This window comes from Hemibagrus wyckioides, linkage group LG08 (assembly GCF_019097595.1).
Source record: "Hemibagrus wyckioides isolate EC202008001 linkage group LG08, SWU_Hwy_1.0, whole genome shotgun sequence".
NCBI lineage: Eukaryota > Metazoa > Chordata > Actinopteri > Siluriformes > Bagridae > Hemibagrus > Hemibagrus wyckioides.
In genome coordinates this window covers 14,871,587-14,892,335 of record NC_080717.1, presented here as the reverse complement: position 1 = coordinate 14,892,335, position 20,749 = coordinate 14,871,587, and the positions used below count along the sequence as shown (strand labels likewise).

At 37.2% G+C, this 20,749-nt stretch overlaps 2 protein-coding genes across 2 annotated transcripts in view; one reads left to right on the top strand and one right to left on the bottom strand.

Annotated features, from left to right (window-relative positions):
* zdhhc9 (zinc finger DHHC-type palmitoyltransferase 9) overlaps nt 1–9,475 on the top strand; it is a 28,624-nt gene extending 19,149 nt beyond the window's left edge. The window contains exons 4-9 of the mRNA XM_058397764.1: nt 1,229–1,366; nt 1,949–1,997; nt 2,488–2,590; nt 5,234–5,337; nt 5,476–5,581; nt 6,736–9,475. Coding sequence (XP_058253747.1) covers nt 1,229–1,366; nt 1,949–1,997; nt 2,488–2,590; nt 5,234–5,337; nt 5,476–5,581; nt 6,736–6,909 — 674 coding nt within the window. The 3' untranslated portion in view covers nt 6,910–9,475. The remainder of the gene's footprint in view (nt 1–1,228; nt 1,367–1,948; nt 1,998–2,487; nt 2,591–5,233; nt 5,338–5,475; nt 5,582–6,735) is intronic.
* Nucleotides 9,476–11,431: 1,956 nt separating this feature from the next.
* sash3 (SAM and SH3 domain containing 3) lies at nt 11,432–19,448 on the bottom strand. Its single transcript, XM_058396185.1, has 8 exons — nt 19,197–19,448; nt 17,445–17,537; nt 15,298–15,432; nt 14,860–15,004; nt 14,545–14,684; nt 13,589–13,801; nt 12,900–13,044; nt 11,432–12,408 (listed from the first exon to the last, which is right to left on the bottom strand). Exons 1-8 carry the CDS (start codon nt 19,257–19,259, stop codon nt 12,203–12,205), a joined length of 1,140 nt encoding a protein of 379 aa, XP_058252168.1. The 5' UTR covers nt 19,260–19,448; the 3' UTR covers nt 11,432–12,202.
* Nucleotides 19,449–20,749: the final 1,301 nt, after the last annotated feature.

The window sequence follows — 20,749 nt, the reverse complement described above, 5'->3', positions numbered from 1 at the left end:
ATGTAGATCAGAAATGTCCAAAGCTATTTAGCTGAAGTGCTTTGTTTCTTTTTTCTGGTCTTTAGGGTATTTTATTTTTTGTTTGTTCCTTTTCTTAATCATTCCCAGGTGCAGACAAGTATTCTATTTTTTTTTTTTTACATTTTCTTTCCAGGTTAAGTGCTTCCTGCAGGGATGATCCTGTAGAACAGATTGTCTGCTTCTGTAAAATTTTCAAGCTGTTCTTTAACATGAGCAGGATTCTGTCTCCACAAAGAAAATGAGCTTTTATTGTCTTCAGAGAAACCGTTTGCTTCCAGTAAGTCTCAGAGCCCAGGACGCACCGATCCCTTTTTACTATCTGTGATTTGATACTGATATATGAGCTGGGAGTATAGGCTGATACCTGATACTCCTCTGATACTGACTTTTTTTTAATTCAGATGCTAAGTTTTTTAGAAGGTATTGCTGTGAAGATCCCGGGTGGGTCTTTGTTCTATTTCAGCTAATGACTATGTAATGAAGATCTTCAATCATGAAGAAGAAAACTATTATTTTTATATGTATATTATTTATACAATCTGTTAGTGTCAATAAAATGCATTACATGAACTTTACATTATTACTCCATCTTTCTTTCTTTCTTTCTTTCTTTCTTTCTTTCTTTCTTTCTTTCTTTCTTTCTTTCTTTCTTTCTTTCTTTCTTTCTTTCTTTCTTTCTTTCTTTCTTTCTGTCTGTCTGTCTGTCTGTCTGTCTGTCTGTCTGTCTTAGATTCTCATTTTTCCTGTAGTATCCCCTGCACATTTATCTACTTCCTGATTTACTCATGCAGCCTTTCCTAATCTGCTCACTGTTCCTTACCAGAATGAATTAGTGCTCAAATCAATGTGAACTTGATTTAAGATAACACAGAAATACCTTCAAAATGAGTCGTGAAGTTTTATTTTTGCAGAAATGCTATCAATATCACTACTCACTGGTAATAGTAATCTGGAGATCACACTTTTGTGGCTTGCTCAAGAAATTCATTCCTGCTTCATTCCTGTTGTTACTGTTGTTGTTTTACTAAGACTCTTTGTTGCAATTCGTATTATTGGTAGCAGTTTGTCTGACTATAATACCTGTTATACTCATAATACCTGTCCTGTATTTAGGAATATTGGCCTGATGCTGATACTCAGCTTTATTCACATCCCCTAATTCAAGCAGCACATCCAAGACTGAGTTCTCTCTCTGTTTATCTCCTAGATCGCTTTGACCATCACTGCCCATGGGTTGGAAACTGTGTGGGGAAGAGGAATTATCGCTACTTCTACCTGTTTACACTCTCTCTCTCCCTCCTTACCATCTACATCTTCGCCTTCGACATCGTCCACGTTGTACTACGTGAGTGTCAAAAGCCAAGGGGATCCTCACTTTCATGTGTATCATAATACCTCATAAAGAAACTATCTATAGGACAAGTTGAATGGAACGTGTTGGAAAAAAAGGAGAGAAATGCAGTAGTGATGCTACGATTTCAAATGCTTCAGGCTGTTGATTTGTTTACATATGAAAGAAGGAGAATCTCCTAAAGGCTGTGCTGCAGTGAGCTACAGTTAATGGCTGGCTGATATGACCTGCCTTTCATCTTCCTTTCCATCAGATTACCTCTGCTGAAAGAAAGAAGTGTGCAGACAGGGTGAGGGAAGGAGGGAGTGAGGAGGAGGAAAGAGAGCTCAGTTCAGGGCCAAGAAGCAGTAAGAGAATTCCACAGTGTGCTGTAGTCGACTAATTAGCTCAAAGCTTGTGATCACATTTTACGGCAGAATGCAGCTTGAACATCATCCCTAATTTTAAAGAGCGACTTTGTAATACTATATTATACAGTAAATGAAGGAAACACATAATCAGGCAGCAAAAAGCGAGATGTCACAATTTACTAATAAATATTCTACTTATGTTAAAAGTTGTTTGTGTTCTCCACAGGATCTGTGGACTCCGGATTTGTGAACACTCTTAAGGAAACCCCTGGCACATATCCTTTCACCATCTTAATGTGCATTAAAACTCTTACTTAAACTCTCAGTACTGCTATAAATATTATGAAAGGTTGCAACAGTAAACTAAAGGACACGCTTGTATAATATTCACACCATCCTGAATAATTTGCTTGTCTTTGATGGTCGACTGATATATTACTATGTAGTGCACATATTTATATCTGAACGTCAGCACTTTTGGAGCACAATAAAAGCTTTTACACATCTAGCACGTGTCTCAGATATTAAACCTAAAAGTGTTCAGAGTTCACTGGGTATTTTTTTGTCCAGAGATTAAAACGGAAAAATTCTCTGATAAGCTCTATTTATAGCTGTTTGCAGTGCGATAACTGTAGAGTAAATGGTACACACCATATAAAACAGTATGCATGAGTCATTAGTGAACAAAGTAGACCATGCAGAGCAGCATAGGAAGTAAGGTACGTTGGTGTTCCTGTGTGCTATTTCCTTAACTGTCTTCTCTACTGTGGTGGAGGTGCTGGTGTGCTTCTTCACACTGTGGTCTGTAGTAGGACTGACTGGCTTCCATACGTACCTGATCTCCCTCAACCAGACCACCAATGAAGATGTGAGTAGCAACTACTGAAAGTGCATGAACATTTTTGTGTGACTTCCTGCTTCCTGTCACATGACTGGAAAGATAGAGTTGCGTGTTGATGTGGCAGACTCTGAGGTTTTGGAGCTGTCGCCTTGCCCTGATGCAGTGTTTATGCTTTACTATAATAATGCATTTATAATGATTTTATTTTTGGTTATTGTTCAGAATCAGACATTGGGGGAGATGGGAAAAGAAAGCGAGAGATAGAAAGAGACAAAATCTTTGTCAGTAGGTGCCTTTTGTGCCTGATGCATTGGCTCATGTCGAGCTTTTGTTTACGTCGATTTGATCTTGCTAATAATAGACACATCGATACAGACTGGCGATGGAGCAGATGACTCACAAGCACACGTAACAAGCACGCTGGATGCAGAGGGCACCTTCAAACCTGAGCCTGAGTATTTGTCTCACAGGCCAACTCCTATTTTTATTACTAAAGTAGTAAAGATAAAGTCTTTTCTTAAGAAATCCTGTTCCTAATTTAACCATCACTTTACAGAAAATAGAAGCCATTAAGGCCCCATCCTGTTATCATCCCTTTGGCTTCATTCATAATTTCTATTTAAGGAAAAAGAACACTCTACAGAGCAGCTTCTGTCAGTCCTTGGCATGAACATTCGTTTAATTCCTAATTTTATCTACCATGTATGTGAGGAATATTTAATTACCACAGACAGTAATTTAAATGATTTAAATCCTTAGCCTTGTGCTATATTTATTCTCCCTGCTCATGATTACTAGTTTATCACAAAATCATGATAAACAAATTAATCGTTTGAACCAAGCATGCAGAACCTAAAATAAAATTAAACAAAAACTCCCTCAGAACAGCAAGCATTTCCTGCAATTCAGTAATATTATCAGCTGTGCTGTCGGGGCTGCAGGTGGGCAATAGCAAACATTCAGCTGGATAATGAACTTTGGGAGATTCTGCAGTAATGACTAATAAAGCCATAAGAGTACGTAGTAATCCTTTTATAAATCAGTTATCTAATGTCCACAAAAACTGTATTTAAATCACTTTCTAGTTATCATGACAATTATGACGATTAAATGTTAGACACTTATGCTTGATGGTGTTGTCGGCCAATTTAATCTTTTTACTCATTATATAATTGTAACACTGATGAATAATATTTGTAATCATTTAATTGGTTTAAAAAAATTTAATACTTTCTTAAATTAATAGAATTCGAGGGGATGGTTACATATGTGACATTACATACTATTCCATGCATGTCTAATGTTAGCTATGTCAAATATACACTGATCTATTTCATTTCATATTAATGAACTCGAAACATTCTCTGATGTAAAATAAAGATTCCATTAGAGAGAGAAAGAGCGAGAAAGAGTGAGAGAAGCATCATTTGATGCTTATAGATGCATCAAATGATTCAAGATTTATATGGCTAATGGGTCACTTCCTACTTAAATGATCAGAAAAAGGCTTCTAACTTATATTCCAGTGTTAAATTGAAGTGCTTCTACACAAAATATGTAGAAGGTTGTAGGTCTGGTGTTATAATCGAAGTAAACATCACTGGATATCCTGTCAATGTAAAATTGTGGAGATGAATTAAATCTTTATATCTCAGAAGCCTTATTTCCCCCTTTACTCGAAAAAGAATGGAAAATCCCACTTAGAATGACGGCTCCAGGGAAGGTAATAAATTCCACAGACACATGTTTTTAAAATCTGGAATTACATAAGGTGAATTCAGAGCAGCAGTTATTTCAATATATAAACGTGTGTTTTCTGGGCTTTTCTGGACTAGCAGTGTCATCAGAGAGCTCTCCCATTCTGCCTACACACTCTTCACACTGTGTCTGCTAAATGCTACTGAAACATCACACCCAGAACATCCAGACAGCGTGACAGCCGGTAACCCAGACTGTCAGGCACATCAGCAGCTGTCACCCTCTACAGCTTCCACCTCCATTTTCCTCTTATACACATTCACACACACACACACACACACACACTGAATGTATAAAAATGTGGCACTGTGCAATATACAAGATGTTTCTGAATATCATCTATTAATTGGCACATTACTTTAACTTACGCAGTACCTCACCTCATGTAAATACCAGAGTTTGTCAGAGAGTTTGTATATTTCCTACATTTCTGTTGCGATATTGTTATTGATATGTCTTACACAAATGCCTTAAATTAGATTATTTAAAGTAGGTCCATGGTACCTTTGTAACATTTTGTTTTTCTTTTTGAGCGTTGTCATCCTTTAATTTGTTCTCAGCCTCCATGAGAACAAATATGATAAATAATAAGACAAATATCAGCTTGTGCAAATGAAGTTCTTGAATCTATTCTTAGTACAGGGGAACATCTGAATTATTGGCACATATGCTACAGTTGTAGTATGTAGTTGATAGATATTGCATCAAACTGAATGGCAAGATACAGTTTTGAAGAAGATGCAAAATGTTCACGCTGCTGTATGGTTCAGTGCAGAAGGTGCAGTAGATACTGAGCTTGTGTAAGTATTTATAGTTGGTAATGAGGTTGGATTAAAGATGGCTTGTTTTTTTGTTTTGTTTTTTTAACCAGCATTTCTGAAACTAAAGGTTTTGTTTCTGTCTGTGGTGTAGATAAAAGGTTCGTGGTCAGGGAAGAACCGGATCCAGAACCCGTACAGTCACAAGAACATTATCAAGAACTGCTGTGAGGTTCTCTGTGGCCCCACTTACCCAAGGTATGGACTAGGTTCATAGTAATGTAGAATAAAATTTCTAAATATGTATCAAGTCTCTGAGTGCATTTTGAATTATTAACTTGCTTCTTCTGACAATATTTTGGTATGCACACTCTCTCACACGCTCTGTCTTTTTAGTGTTCTGGACAGAAGAGGGGTGATGCCTGAAGATCTTTCTGTCTCTGCTCCTTCTGGCGCTTCTGATGCCACTGCCACCACAAACACTCCTGTTCCACCTAACACAGTAAGTGTGTGTATTTGTGTGGTGAGTGTGTGTCTATTTCTGTGTCTGTCTGTGTGTGTGTGTGTGTATGCGTGTGTATGCAGGTATGTGTGTGTGTGTATGTGTGTGTGTGTGTGTGTGTGTGTGTTCAGAACATAAATTACTCTACTGCATTTCAAGTATTTCCATTGCTTTGTGTTAAACCTACACTGGAAAATTCTAAAAATTGTTAAGATCTAAAAGGTGTGTGGGTGTTTTTTTTCCGATATACTGGGATTCATTGTTTCAGGTGTTTTGGTGCTCAGGGAGGCAGAAAATTTATTCCAGTGACCTTTTTACAGTTTAGAGTATACTTTTAGCTCAAATCAAACTCTGCCATTTATGCTTTGGCACGGTGCTCCAAGCTGAACTTGAAGAAATTGAAAAGCATTAGTCCTTTCTCTTCAAGCTTACATTCAGGTTGGTTTAGAGTAGCTAAATATGGTGTTATATCTAATGCATTCTGTCATTTGTATGAGTATAAGTGCAGAAATGCAAAGCACCTGGGGCATCTGTAAAGATAAAACTAGAGACTACAGACTGCACAACAGAATGCAATAGACATAATTAAGAAATACAAAAGACAGTCGATGCAAAGTGAAACACTAGTCGTGTCCTTAATGGGTCTTTAGACCTTGGGGAAAGAAAAGGACTGCTTGGAATGATTCCTTATTACACCACTGAGGAATCAGGACACTGAAGTGTAGTCAGGTGTTGAATAACAGAAATGAGAAGGACATAACCGGCCTCCTGAAGCTGACATACAGGAATTGGTGTACAGGTACACAGATAATATGGTGCAGAATTATTTGCTGCCTGGATTGTCAGGGAATAGTCTTGAATTGGATTCTTGCTGGAACAGAAAACCAGTGAAGTGATGTCTGTAGTGAGCAGCAGCATCCTTAAAGCTCTGCAAAGGCACTGTTACTATCAACTGTTGCCGTAGTCAAATCTGGAAATAACTAGTGTGTGAATAAGAGTTAATACTGTTTAGGAATGGACTGCTGTTATCTAGAATAGATAAAAATTCTTAGCTGTGTGTCAGACAGAAGGAAGCATCCTCATGTAAATGTAATGATTGTCACATAAGGAGACAAATTATTTCAACCCTAACTGTACTCTTTCCTCCCTGGCAGAAAACCACAGCTCCTCTGATTCCCAATGAACACACTCCTGACGAGGCCAAGCCCAGCATCGCCACTGCCCAAAAAAACACCGCCAGCAACCCGAAAGAGGAGAAACCATCCAGCCCAAGAGACTTGTCCCCTAAAACCCCTGCCCCTATCGTTGTCAAAGAGTCAGCCCACTAGATCTCTGCTGCAACTCTCTGAATGGCGTTTCACAAAGGAAGATGCGTATTTGAACAATCCAAAAGGGCCACAGGCTCTGAGAAAGACTCTGATCTTCAGAGCAGCATCTATTCCTCACTGTCCATGTTCAGGTGAAGGTCATATCAAGTTTGGTTGCCTCACTCATGAAGGCGTCTGGTGGTATCACAGCACTCTTGCTCTTTCTCTGAAACGCTGCATGGCAAAAACACACAAAAAGACAAAACATCAAAACAACGTCTACTTGCAGAGCTTTTCTTCCAGCAGCATTACTTGGTGGCCATTTGTCAATAATTAACCTTCCATCTGATCTGATGCATATCACCTGTAGATCTTTGTGCAGCGGTTGGTGAAACAGGTCCTATGCAACACAAACATATAGAAGTTTTTTTTTTTTAAAGAGAGACCAGCCACGGGAGTTCAAACTACACATGCAAACAGGTGACGTTTTGTCCCAGCAGCGAAGTGGGATCAACCGAATGCCATTTTCAAATACCCATGATGTTCATTTAAATTATTCTAACTTGGTCAGTGACATAAACTGTCTTCTGTTTTCTTAAATATTATTTACCAAAGTGTGGCGCTCAGACAGAGAACTCTCGTGAACACGAACAGTGTATGAAAATGTTTCAGATCAGCCTGTGAAGGACACCTTAAGACACTTTCTGTATGTGAGGTGTGTGTAAGTTTCAGCACATACATGTTGGCCTGTTGTTGACAGACACTAATAACAGTGCCTTATCTGAAAGCTGCACTATCTCAGACGACATAAGGCCATTTTCAGAGGAATTTCAATTTCATTTTCATTATACAACCCAAACAGCGTACAACGAGTATTAAAGTGATCTCTTTCAAAATAGAACACTAATGAAATGTTGACCTGCAAAAATATGAACATCAACAAATCAAGCCATGGTGTAAATGTACATAGTTTAAAAATATTAAGAGGTTCTGGATACAAGAAGGGAAAGAATGTTCATGAATGTACATGAAGTGGAAAAAAATTGCTTCATCATTTTCCTGGTGATTATCCCTCTTAAAACAAGTTAGACGAGTGTTGTCGGCTCAGACCTGCCTCCCTAGTCGTCATCATCACCATCCTCCTCTTCTCTTCCTTCACTTGCAGCCATGACTTGGCAACCTTTTGAAGAAGAAAAAGTGTTTACAATGCCAGACCTAGGGAAGTAAAATAAAGGGATATAATATGCAAGATTATTTTGCTGGTCAACATATTTAACCCATGCTATTCTGTGATCTGTGCAAGTGTCTTTTTTTTTGACACGTTTTATTTGTAAGTAGGGTAGAGTAGACACCATTGTGTATGCTTCAGCTAATGTCTAGTGGAAGAATGTTGATGTACAATGATGAACGAATTCAAGTACCATTTACTACATTCACAGTATCTTCAACTGTGTGCAATATGTTTTGCTAGTTAGAGCATTTTTTTGTCTTGTTTGTGGGTTTGGGAGGGGAGGTGGGAGGGTCAATGTATAATTACACTTGGAATTTTTCTGACCACTATAACAAGACAACTTGGTGTCAAATGAATCAAAGAAGAGGGCGTGCAGTGTTTCTGTTTCCTGTGGTAGGGTTTTAAGTTAAACTGTAAATGGATGACTACAGCATGAGCTCCGTTTAGAGATGCCAAGTCAATCATAAGTATGTTTGAAGAAAAAAAGACATTTTTCTTTTTCTTTCTTTCTTTCTTTCTTTCTTTCTTTCTTTCTTTCTTTCTTTCTTTCTTTCTTTCTTTCTTTCTTTCTTTCTTTCTTTCTTTCTTTCTTTCTTTCTTTCTTTCTTTCTTTCTTTCTTTCTTTCTTTCTTTCTTTCTTAAAGCAGCCATTTGAATGTTAATGCCTGGTTTCAAGAACACTAAATGTTTCATATACCTTTGATTTTTCTCTTTTATTTATATGGAAACATCGTGTAGAACCTTGTACTTTGAAGTTCCAACTGATGCAACCGGATTTAGTTATACATTAGTGGAGGTCTTTGACTCTTAACAACAATGCTGCACCTACTGAAATGTGTAATATCTCCCTTAGCAAACTCCGTGCTAATATTTTCAGATTGGCCATTAAGATTGTCTAGTTCACTTCTTATTAATTTGCTGTACAAAGTAAAACGATCAGTTGCTTTCTACCAAATTAGCATGTACTGGTGAGTATGTTGTTGTATGAAGGGTTAGTTTGTTAGATGATTGCACTGCACTGCTGTCTGTGGAAGGTCTGCTTGTTTAATGATTAGCCCCACTGTGCTTATTTTGAGGTACAGCCGAAGTGATCGACCACGTGAGATATGTCAATCTACAATCAGTCTTAATGCCAAGTCATTGTAGGAGTTAATATGTGTACTGAATATTAGCAACAATTAAGGTCTGCTCGATATATATGTTTACAGTGTATGATATATACACTATAATGCATTGCAAGATAATTATGTTTCTGTTCATTTCTCTTTGTATAAACACTGTGATTATCTCATACTTTTCTTTTTACATGCTGGATTGGTGTGTGTATGTATGTTCATTAAATTATACTATATCTTACTATATTACACTTGTCCATTTATCAGAACTCATGGGTATTAATAAATACACTCAGTTATCAGTCTAGGCACATATAGCTTATATATTCATAAACTAACAATACAGATGCACTTTGTAGTCCATCTGCCATTATGCAGAGTTTCTTATCGCCATAAACCTGATCCATCTCTGTAAAGAGACATGACGTTTCATTCTCATTCATGCAGACCAGATAGTGGTCACAGTACTATAATTCCGACACTGTTTAACTGATTTGGACGTAAATACTCCTAAATTAAAAGGTAAATCTGCATTAATATGAATTATGGTAATTCAACTTGATATACAGTAAAGCAGCTAAAATAACAATGTGAAAATATTTATTGGCCCAGGCCTGTGTTTGTGTGTGTGTGTATGTGTGTGTGTGTGTGTGTGTGTGTTTGACAATGAAACTGAAGCACTGGCCAATATAGTGTAGGAGGTTTCATGCCTATATATATATGGATTCTGGTGGCCAGTCTATCTATAAGACAGAGTGTGAAGGTTGAATTAGCTGAGCTAATAGCACAGCTGTTCATAAAATATTACAGTTCACACATCAGGAGACACATCACAGTTAAGAAGATTATAAATTGTTGGTACATATCTTGCTGGTGCCTCTATGACCAGCACAGTGTATCTTTGTGGCGTATCGAGAGCCACGATATCCAGGGCATACCACTACAAAGAACTACATCCAAAAGGAATAATTGTCAACTCGGATTTTATCCAAAAAAACTTAAACCACAGCTGTTCAACTCACAGCAGAATTAAATTCGCAACCCCACCCTATTTCTACCAAAACTGTTCCTCAGGAGCTCCACAGGGACAATATTCATAGTCCTTCTGCTATAATAAAAAATTATTACTACTTCCACTATAGTAATAGTGGAAATCTTGGGCTGTGGAAATTGTGAAACATGTATTGTTCTCTGATGAGTCCACCTTCACTGGCTTTCCCAAATCTGAGTTCCAGTATGGAGAAACCCTAAAGAAGCTTACCACCTGGACTGCTGCTTGCCCATTGTGAAACATGGGGGTGGATCAGTGATGGTTTGGGCTGCAATATCATGCCATTCCCTAGACTATCTACAAGATGGGCAAATCACTGCCATGGACTACCAAACCATTCTGGAGGACCATGAGCATCCAGAGGTTCAAACATTATACCCTGAAAGTGGTGCTGTGTATCAGGATTGGGGCTGTCACTTTTTAACCGATATTCGAACATGATGTGAAAAATTCATATTAGAACTATAATTTGCCCATACGAATATTAATGTGCTGCCTAAGCACATTAGACAGCTTTTAATTGTGTTGTTTAGCATCTGATCCAGCAGTGGGCACCCTAAATGTTTTGAAAGCCTATTGACCTAAATTAATAAATTAGGCTAATGATATGTAAATGGAAGCTAACAGGCTACTCTGAGCGATAGATAGACAACCAAAAATCATCTAAAAAGCAGTGTGTGGAAGTTTTTTGGGTGTAACACCGTAGATGGCAAAGTTACAATCAAAGCTACTGTTTGTCATCTGTGTAAAAAAAGTATAAAGCCTTAGCATCACGTAGTGACCTGGCCACTGTTCTGCAAGAGGAATGGCTCAAAATCCTTCTGGCTACTGTGGAGGACCTGTATCTGTCATTCCCAAGACAAATTGATTCCGTATTAGCTGTATTGCAGCTAGAAGCATTTATGGGTGAATATACGAATGAATAATGCAAAAAGTAATTTTTAGATTGTTATAGTAGCTTTGATGCACTTTAGAAGAAAATTTTTTTTAATACCTAAGGAATATTTGTTATGGAATTAAATTTCATTGATACATAGCTTCACATTTGTTTTATATTCATAATAGAAACCAATTTCAAGCATAAGCCTTATAAAAAAAAAACACTGAGGTGTGTCCAGAGTTTTGAATGATACCACACAGATCTGCTTTGAGTAAACTTTTTACTGTTGTTTGCAAAATCTTTGAAAAGGAAACACAGAAAACATCACATGACACAAATATGACAGAAACATAACATCTTCAGTAAAAATGACAAAACTCTAGAAAAAGTACTTACATCAATGCATGGTGGTACTTGAACATGTATAGAAGAAAGTCAGTCACAAAGCATAACTACAGCCAGCATACGTTCAGTCACAGTGCGTCACAGGTTGTACATAAGTAAAAAATGAAATATTGTAAATATAACAACACTTGACATACTGCATTGTACATTCATAAGGAAAGCATTTTTAAAAATATTACACTGAGTAGTTACAACGAAGAAATATTTTATTATATATAATTATATATAATATTAAATATCATTTATTATTATTATGTAGTACTATATAGTAATCCAATTTTACTATATAGCACCATTTATGACCTCAAACACAGGGCAAAGTATAATTGTCCATTTTTCTTCTGTTAACAGTATATTAATGTAAAAGGTATTTAAATATTCTGAAATGTTCTCAGAATGATAAAAAACAAAATGGCCACGGTCCATTCAGTGTGGTGTTATTATAAAACCTCGCTGCTACTTCCAATAGAAATCTAAATTCGTGTTCACTGCAATTCAGAATTCATGACATTACATCTGAAGTAGGTTTGTCGTGGGAGTCGGGCTGCTACAAACATTTCTGCGCCACCCGTGAAGGAAATGATGTCCCTGAAGCACAGCAGTAGAGTTTTTCCAGTGTTGATTCAATGCTCTCAGGACTCTGCCTCCTCCACAGTCAGCTCTTGCAGATTCTCCTGAACTGCTTCAAGCTGTGTGTCTGTTTCTACATCTTTATCTGCGCCAGGCTCCTCACGGCCATTCGCCAGGTTTTCTGTGCTCTCATAGCAACCTGAGTCCCGTGGCATATCAACCTTCTCCTCAGCTTTCTCCTTTTCTTCATCCTCAGACTCTTCCTCAGCTGTAGCAAAAAAAAAAAAAAAGGAAGAAGGATTTTATTAACTGCTTTCAGATTTACCCAGAGTATTGCTGAAACAACCACACAAAAACATTTACAGACTGCTGAACATCTTTCCTTGATTAGGTGGGACATTATCAACAGCACTGCTTGTGCAGTTAGCAATGTGATAAGATATACATGACCACTAGGCTTTAGGCCAACTGTGTGCTTAATCAGGAAAGCACAAAGCATGGATTATTTAAATTAGACCTAATTATCTGCTTGAAGGGAAGGCTGATATACAGTATGTGTGGGCTAAAACAGATATCTGTGGAATTGTCTGAAAAGTGCTACTAAACTGAACAACTCTAACACTATCATGTGATCTTTAGCTTTAACTGTCATCATAAACCTTTAGATATAATGCTAAGGTTTAACAGCTAATTACAGTCTATAAGACTCTTATAGACTGTAATAAATATAACAGCCAGTAAGAAACAGAAATGACGTACAATCGTGAAGCAGTTCGGCTGCTGTCAGTATCTTGGTTCGCTGCTCAGGATCTGTGATGTTCAGCTCATTCAGATGGGATTCCTTCAGTCCACTAAAGTCCTCCAAACTTTGGAAACCATGCATGGAGAGAAGAGATTCAAGGTCCTATGCAGAAAAAAACCCCAAACCATCTGTTATTAGTAGTTTGCAACAATATGGATAATAAACTTCAAAATGAAAGTTTCTTTCTTTTCTTTCTTCTTTAAAAGACAGACAGACTGACAGACAGATAGATAGATAGATAGATAGATAGATAGATAGATAGATAGATAGATAGATAGATAGATAGATAGATAGATAGATAGATAGCAATGAAAAGCTGTTTAGCATCTACCAGAGGTACAAATAGTAGAAATGTGCAAATAAACAGGAGCAGTTAAATATGTAAATATATGTAAACATGTAAATAAATATGCTATGGCAGTAAATATGGAGTATGTACAGAAACTGTTGAGCCAATATCAAATAACAGTAAGAATATTTATCATTTATTATTATAGGGTATGTGAGACAATTTACAATTTATGTACAATGTATATGGTGCTGAAATGTCTTGGAAAGCCACTATGTTCAATCCTGTCCCATCTTGAGTCAGCATGTATAAGAGCATTTATGACAGAAAATGCACATTTTGAAAGTTGAAGCTTACTTTTAGGCCAATCCTATCCAAAACTTCCTCCAGCGTTTTTGGTTTGGGTTTATTGCGACGTCCATGGCTATGGCATCGCTTCCTTCTGGGTGGTGTGTCCTCCTCTGGGATAATGGTGACATATATGAACTTGAAGGAGCCCACTTTGTTGTTGAGCTTACCAGTCCAGGTGCCTACCGGTGGCTTCTCGATTATCTGTATGATATCACCTTTCTGTGATGATTAAAAAAAAGAATAAAATAATGCAACTACTTTTAATACAGTTAGAACAAAGATGTTCTAAAGCACTTTAGAAAAGTTAGGAGTGTCTATTCAAAGAACCTTTGAGGAACTCTCTTCTGAGAATACAATACATACACTGATCAGGCATAACATTATGACCACCCTAATATTGTGTTGGTCCACTGTTTGCTGCCAAAATAGCCCTGACCCATCGAGGCATGGACTCCACTAGATCCCTGAAGGTGTATTGTGGTATCTGGCACCAAGATGTTAGCAGCAGATACTTTAAGTCCTGTAAGTCTTGTAAGTCAACTTCCAGGACTTCCAGGACTTCCAGGAGTTGAAGGATACTTTTAATAGACCACTATAGACTGGGAACACCTCACAAGAGCTGCAGTTTTGGAGATGCTCTGATCCAGTCGTCTAGCCATCACAATTTGGCCCTTGTCAAACTCACTCAAATCCTTACACTTGCCCATTTTTCCTGCTTCCAGCACATCGACAGTGAGGACCAAATGTTCACTGCTGCTTAATATATCCCACCCACTAACAGGTGCCATGATGAGGAGATAATCAGTGTTATTCACTTCACTGCTCAATGCTCATAATGTTATGCCTGATCGGTCTACATTCACTTGCTAACAATGTACTGTTATACACAAAATACACCTCTCACATGATAACATAACTTTTAAGATTTAGAGAATGTTTTGTTATTCTGGAGAGAAAACAACCTGCAGTTTGAGGGAGTCAATGTCGTAAGGACTGGGGGTGAAGTCCGTGTGCACACGAGCCCTGCCACAAAATGGGCCATTATAATTGTCCACATTGTCCCTCTGACTAAAGCCACTGTCCAGACTTTGCCTGTCTCCACCTGTGTACAAACAACAATAGGCAATCCTGACTTTAAAATGCAGAAAGAAATCTTCTGCCAAAATTTAATATTCTCATTAACATAATGCTAATTAGTGCCTGGGAGCACTTGAAGCACTACATTAAAAGAGCATTAGCATGTTTGAATGAAATATTTCAGTAAACATTCAACCTACATCCAGAGATTTGACGACACAGGGGAGAGTGTATGGTGTCTTCTGAGCTGTTGGAACACACAGATATCCGGTTCCCAGCACTCAGGTCTGGAGCCCAGTCATTAGGAGATATAGGAGAAACTGAGCTATCCTCTCCACTCTCAATCTGCAGAAAGACCATCAGTCTTTTGTAATGAAAAATGATTAAATACATTGTAAAACACAAATATTATCTAAAAGTTTGTTATTACCACATCTTCTGACACGTTACATTTAATACACACTGTTTCAGACTTTCCATGATCATCCAGAAGGGGGAGACATAATCAATCTTTTGCAAGCTGTGTTCTCTATGTACCTGTGCACTTGTGACTAATGCGAGTTTCCTCTTTATAATGTACAGATCTTCCTATTCAGACCTTTCTATCGATGAAAATGTTGAGTATTTATTAAACTCACCCCTTCCTCTGCAAGAACTTTCTGTACCATCTTAGATGTCTTCCGGGTCATGGTGCGAGTGATGACGTTCCTCCATTTCTTCCCCAGCTTCCCATTTTGTTTTTCAGAGTTCTCTTGAACTTCAGCCTCTGGCAGCTAAGGGGAATTTTACAGCACATATTCACAGTGGTTTCTAAGGCAGTTTGTAGATGTTTAATCTAACCTAATAAGTAAACATTACTTAACCCTTTGTTTAACCTTAACTCGAATCCCAATGTCTCAAAATAATAATTATTTTTCATAGTCTCTTAAAATTCCTAAGAACATACATACAGAGAGCGGTTGCTACCTTACCTTGTATATACACTGACTGCACTAATCATTTTATCAGGAATATCTACTGTGAGACTCCATTTAAATAATATTTTATTCTCAGCTCTGTTTTTGCACACGCACATTGTTGTGTGGTTGTGTGTGTGGGTTTTTGTGTGTGTGTGTGTGTGTTTGTGTGTGGTGGGGAGACAGTGGATGCCAGCCCGTTACTCCATCACATACAACACATTTTTACTTCTCTTAATTAATGTAATGAGCATAATCTATCAGTTTCACCTAAGTTTAGAAATTAATTAGCAATTTTAGTCGATTGGACTGGTAACAGGAAACATTCATTGTTCTATTGCTACAAGCCATAAGTATTAAGCCAAATACATTGTATTTACACTATATTTCATTACACAGTTTTACACTGTACCTTTGTTTCTCAAATATATCTGTAGGATCTTGACCTGACTTTATTCTCTTTTAATATTTCATTTGGCATCATGTTAATAAATGAAGGTAAAGTGACACCTGCTTTTTTTGTTCAATTATCAGTCTCTATTTCAGTTACTTTGTTGAATGTATCATTTTCCAGTATAATTTAATAATAATTTTTATAAAGGTCGGTCCTCATGAATGTTCAGTGCGGTCTACCATGGACTTTCAAAAGCAATAAGAAATACACACTACTGATGAGAACCTCTGTGCTGAGTCAGAATACCAGTAAGTCACACCACAGTGACAGCCATGCTGCACATCACCTGCTGTTGTGAGCTACAGTATGCACACACTGCAACTCTAAATAAGAGGAGTGGCCACTGGTGTAACTGAAGGCTGTAGCTTCTAAGGGAAAAAATTACACTGCTCCTGCCCGGTCTAGGTGACTTTGTGATTGAGAATTTATCATGCATTAGCATTCACAGTTCAGAATGTTAGATTTGCATGATTTTCTCAGAAGCTTGCTCAGGCTCTATGCTTGGCTGGCTCAAATGCGAATTATATCCTGACTAAGTACTCGTAAATAGAATCAGTGTGGTTTATTGCTTACTGCTGAATTTTACCCTGAACCCAACTACTGCATGTTTTTACTGCAAGTACAACTGATCTGCTTTTTAAGGAAGAATTTTTTAATTGCTGTGTGCTCACTGAACCTTCTTCTACTTGTACAAGGACAAATAAATAAATTTGCATTTTGCATTAATGTATGTAGGGCAGTAATTTTCATATGTGTAACAAAAGACAGTGAGTCTGTGGTGTCTGTACAGTCACAAATAAAGTTAGGGCTAAACAGCTAAAAACATTCCTTAAAACAGTTTTGGTTTTAGTTTTGGTTTTAGTTTACGGTAACTAAAGCAAGTGGTTAAGGCTCTGGGTTATTGATCAAAAGGTCAATGTTCAAGCCCCAGCACTGCCAAGCTGCCACTATTTGGCCCTTGAGCAAGGCCCTTAACCCTCTCTCCTCCAGGAGTGCCATACCATGTCTGACCCTGCGCTCTGACCTGAACTTCCAAAACTCATGTGACATGAATTACACATGAATGTTTTCATGTTGTTTTGTTGTTTCACACATTTTTCTCATGTACATGTTTTTATTTACACATGATAATTTCTACATGTAGAGATTGTAGAGTGATTTTATCACAATAATAGCTCTTTTTTAATCTGCAAACAAATTGTTGAGCATAATGTTACATTCACAAGTTTTTCACATGAGATTTTATATTACTCACATAACCATATATGATGACATGGAAAATGTGATTGTGAAATGTGTATGGGAAATGTGTATGTGAGTTTAGTTTTTTGTGTGCAGAAACGCAGGCTAGAGTGTGAAAAGGCAGCAGTCTTACCGACTCTTCCAGGGTGAGCTCAGGATTCACCACCGGTGAAGATGGCTTGGACTTCATGAAGTCTTTAAAGCTGCTGGACCTCTGCAGTGTCAACTGTTGACACATACAAAATTTACTCAGAAAAGTGTGACAGGAATATTCATACCTATGTCATGTGCAACAAAAGATCTATCTAATTTTCCCCTCACAGCAGCCATAAATTTAATGATGGCAAAGTTCAGTCTCCATTTTCATAGCACTTAGCAGTTTTAGGTTTGGGAGGTGTATTGCTAAACTGATAAATAAGCTTAAATAACCTCTGAGCAAACACATAAGTATGGCTATTTTATGTACACAACATCATTTACAATCACTCACAGTACTGTATAGTGTGTATATATAAGTAAGCAAACAGGAGAGTAATTAATTAAATAAGTAAGCAAGCAAGAAGTAGCCTGCTCTCAAGACAGAGCAATGTGTTTCTAGGATTGGTCTGCAAACGTTTTGCAAAACAGTGACGTAAGCTCGCTTCCTGTACCGAGAAAAAGTGGCACAAATGATGGGTGGAGATATGAAACAAAAGTCACATTGTACTGAGAAAATGAAGACTATCACATCTTAACCAAATCACACATTACTGAACCAGAACAACTGCCAGTTGAAATTCTTTCTGTTATTTTGTGTGTATATATGTATATATGTATGTATGTATATATGTATGTATGTATGTATGTATGTGTATATATATATATATATATATATATATATATATATATATATATATATATATATATATATATATATATATATATATATATATATATATATACATATATATACTGAAGTGTAACAATTATTGTTTGTTATTTAAGCCATCTATCAATTTATTTTCTAAAATCTACATAGTGTATATAAGAGCAAATTAAAATTGAGTGTGGTTTAGAAAACAATTCTGACTAAATTAAACTGATGACCTAGTTAAAAAATTCTGAGTCATATAGGTTTTATGATAATAAAATGCTTCTAAACACTTACATAACTACATATCGTGTATACAATTCTGAATTTCTGTGATTTTAAACTTTTCTGTATGTACATGAAATCCACTTAGTGCTGTTATTCAAAAGGAGGAAAATTTCTCCAGAGTTTTGTCAGTTGGCCTTTTCTGACTGAAACTCGTGGTTGATGAACAAAAGACAGCAACGAAGTAAAAAATAGGGTTAGTGGAGCTAAGCGTAGGAGGTGAAGATTCCCTGTAAATGAAAAGGATCAAAGTAAGCAAGCTCTAAGCACAATGTAAATGTCACTTTGAAGCCTTTTCATGCCGCTTATAAGACACTGACTCTGACGCTTTTGAGACAAGAATAAATTCAGGATGTATGATGATAGTCTGTGTCTCTACAGGAAATGCTGCACAGCCATGCAGCTCAACCTGAACAATAATATAGTGATGAAAAACACTCTAGTCTCTCTAGTCCTTTAACCCAGTACACCACCAATGCAAGATGTTGCAACTATTGAGGCATTATTTTAAAGGCCACTTTAAGCACATGGAGATTATACAAAACCATAATAGCTCTAACTGTGTTGATGACTTTATATGCTGGAGATTTTGACAGTTCAACAGTTTTTAAATTTTTTTTTATCAGACATTCATTCAATTCACAGAACTTAAAAACTCCAAGATTCCTTGTATATTTTACTTTACTATCATCCTTCTCTCCTGCAAGGATACACAACTCGAATTAAAATGACTTAAAGACACATTCTCACCTTCTTCTTCTGCACCTGGCCCTGCTCCTTCTCGGAGGCATTTGACGGTCTCCGCCGTAACATTGTGCTCAGAGCGGCCGATCTTATTTCACGAACACAGTTTCAGTTGTAGAGGTAAACAACTTTTCTCAGCTACACCGACCAGCTGCCAATTCTACTGTCACTGTACTCTACACACTAACAAAACCAAGAGGAGGAAGAAAACCAGAAAGCTCTTCGTTCTCTCTACTCTGCGGAGTGAAGAACTCTGAATGAGAGGAAGTCACATGACCAGGCAGGAACTACTTTTTTTTCTATTGGTTCGATATGGTTAAGCCAGTTGTTTGTATCTGTTTTAAAGAGAAATCTATTTAACAACACTTGGAAGGGCTTAGACACACTGTCTTTAAAACAGGAATTTGATGGTTGATACACTGAAATTTGGTAGTTGTTATCTATGTTTGTAATAATATTAGTCATAATAGTTTCTGGTAATTTCCATAGTAAACACCCTTTTCAGTCCCTAGATCTTATAGTGTGACACAAAATGCAGAACCAGAGAACTATTGAAAGAGACCATTAATCTTGCATAAGAAACTTAGGGAAATCTAAGTTTGGTGATGAGTCATTCTGAGCATTGAAAACTAACTTTCAAAACTCTGTAAACTTGAACGCCGCATCCACAAAGAGAAAATGTTTCACCACTGAACAGGTGTGAGTGTAACCTGAACAATGTTTGACACGGTAGAAATACAAATCACCCTTTGTAAACACATATATACAGAAAGAGAGACCCTAAGGCCAAGGTGAGTCCAAATCTTCTAACATTTAACAGAGAATAAACCAATCCAAAAGAATTATTGAGCATGATTTCCCTTGTGTGTGGTCCTTGTCTTTTGGTAAACAGAGTAACTCTGTCAGTGAACTGTAGAGGAAGTACATGTGTATGTGAGTTGGTACAGTTATTTTTGTGCTGGCTAGCCACATGATGTTATGATGAGTAGATATTCATATATTCATGTACATACAAATCCAGAGTAAACCCATGTAGCTCTTCTTCAGAATAGGCAAACAAAACAGATATTTACACTGTGAACAACAACAAAAAAATGACATGACTTAGTGGATTATTTACTTCAACTATCGCTACAACAGGATGACCTCATTGATCTCAACATCTCCTTTTGGTTAACAAAGGTTCTCCTTTTTTTCTTTTTTTTTTTACAGCTAACAAAAAAATATTACAACAATGGCAACAGTGACACCAGTTGCATCTGACCTTAATGCCCTTTATGTATGACTTATAACAACTTCAATCTCATCCTGTTGTTCAAAGCCGAGCAAGGCATACACAAAGAAATGAGATGAAGAAAGAGAGCAAGAAAGGAAAGCAAGTAGAGCGGACGTTCTCAAAACCACATTCACACCTTCCTGCAATTCTGGTAGAAATGTTGCCAAGCAACAAAAGCTCCAGTCGTATTTGTGCTTCACTTGTGGCAAAGGCAGAAAATAGTCTAAAGAAATACACTGAGAGCCTTGGAGAAGGCCTGGCACTCTGAAATGCAAACAGAAGA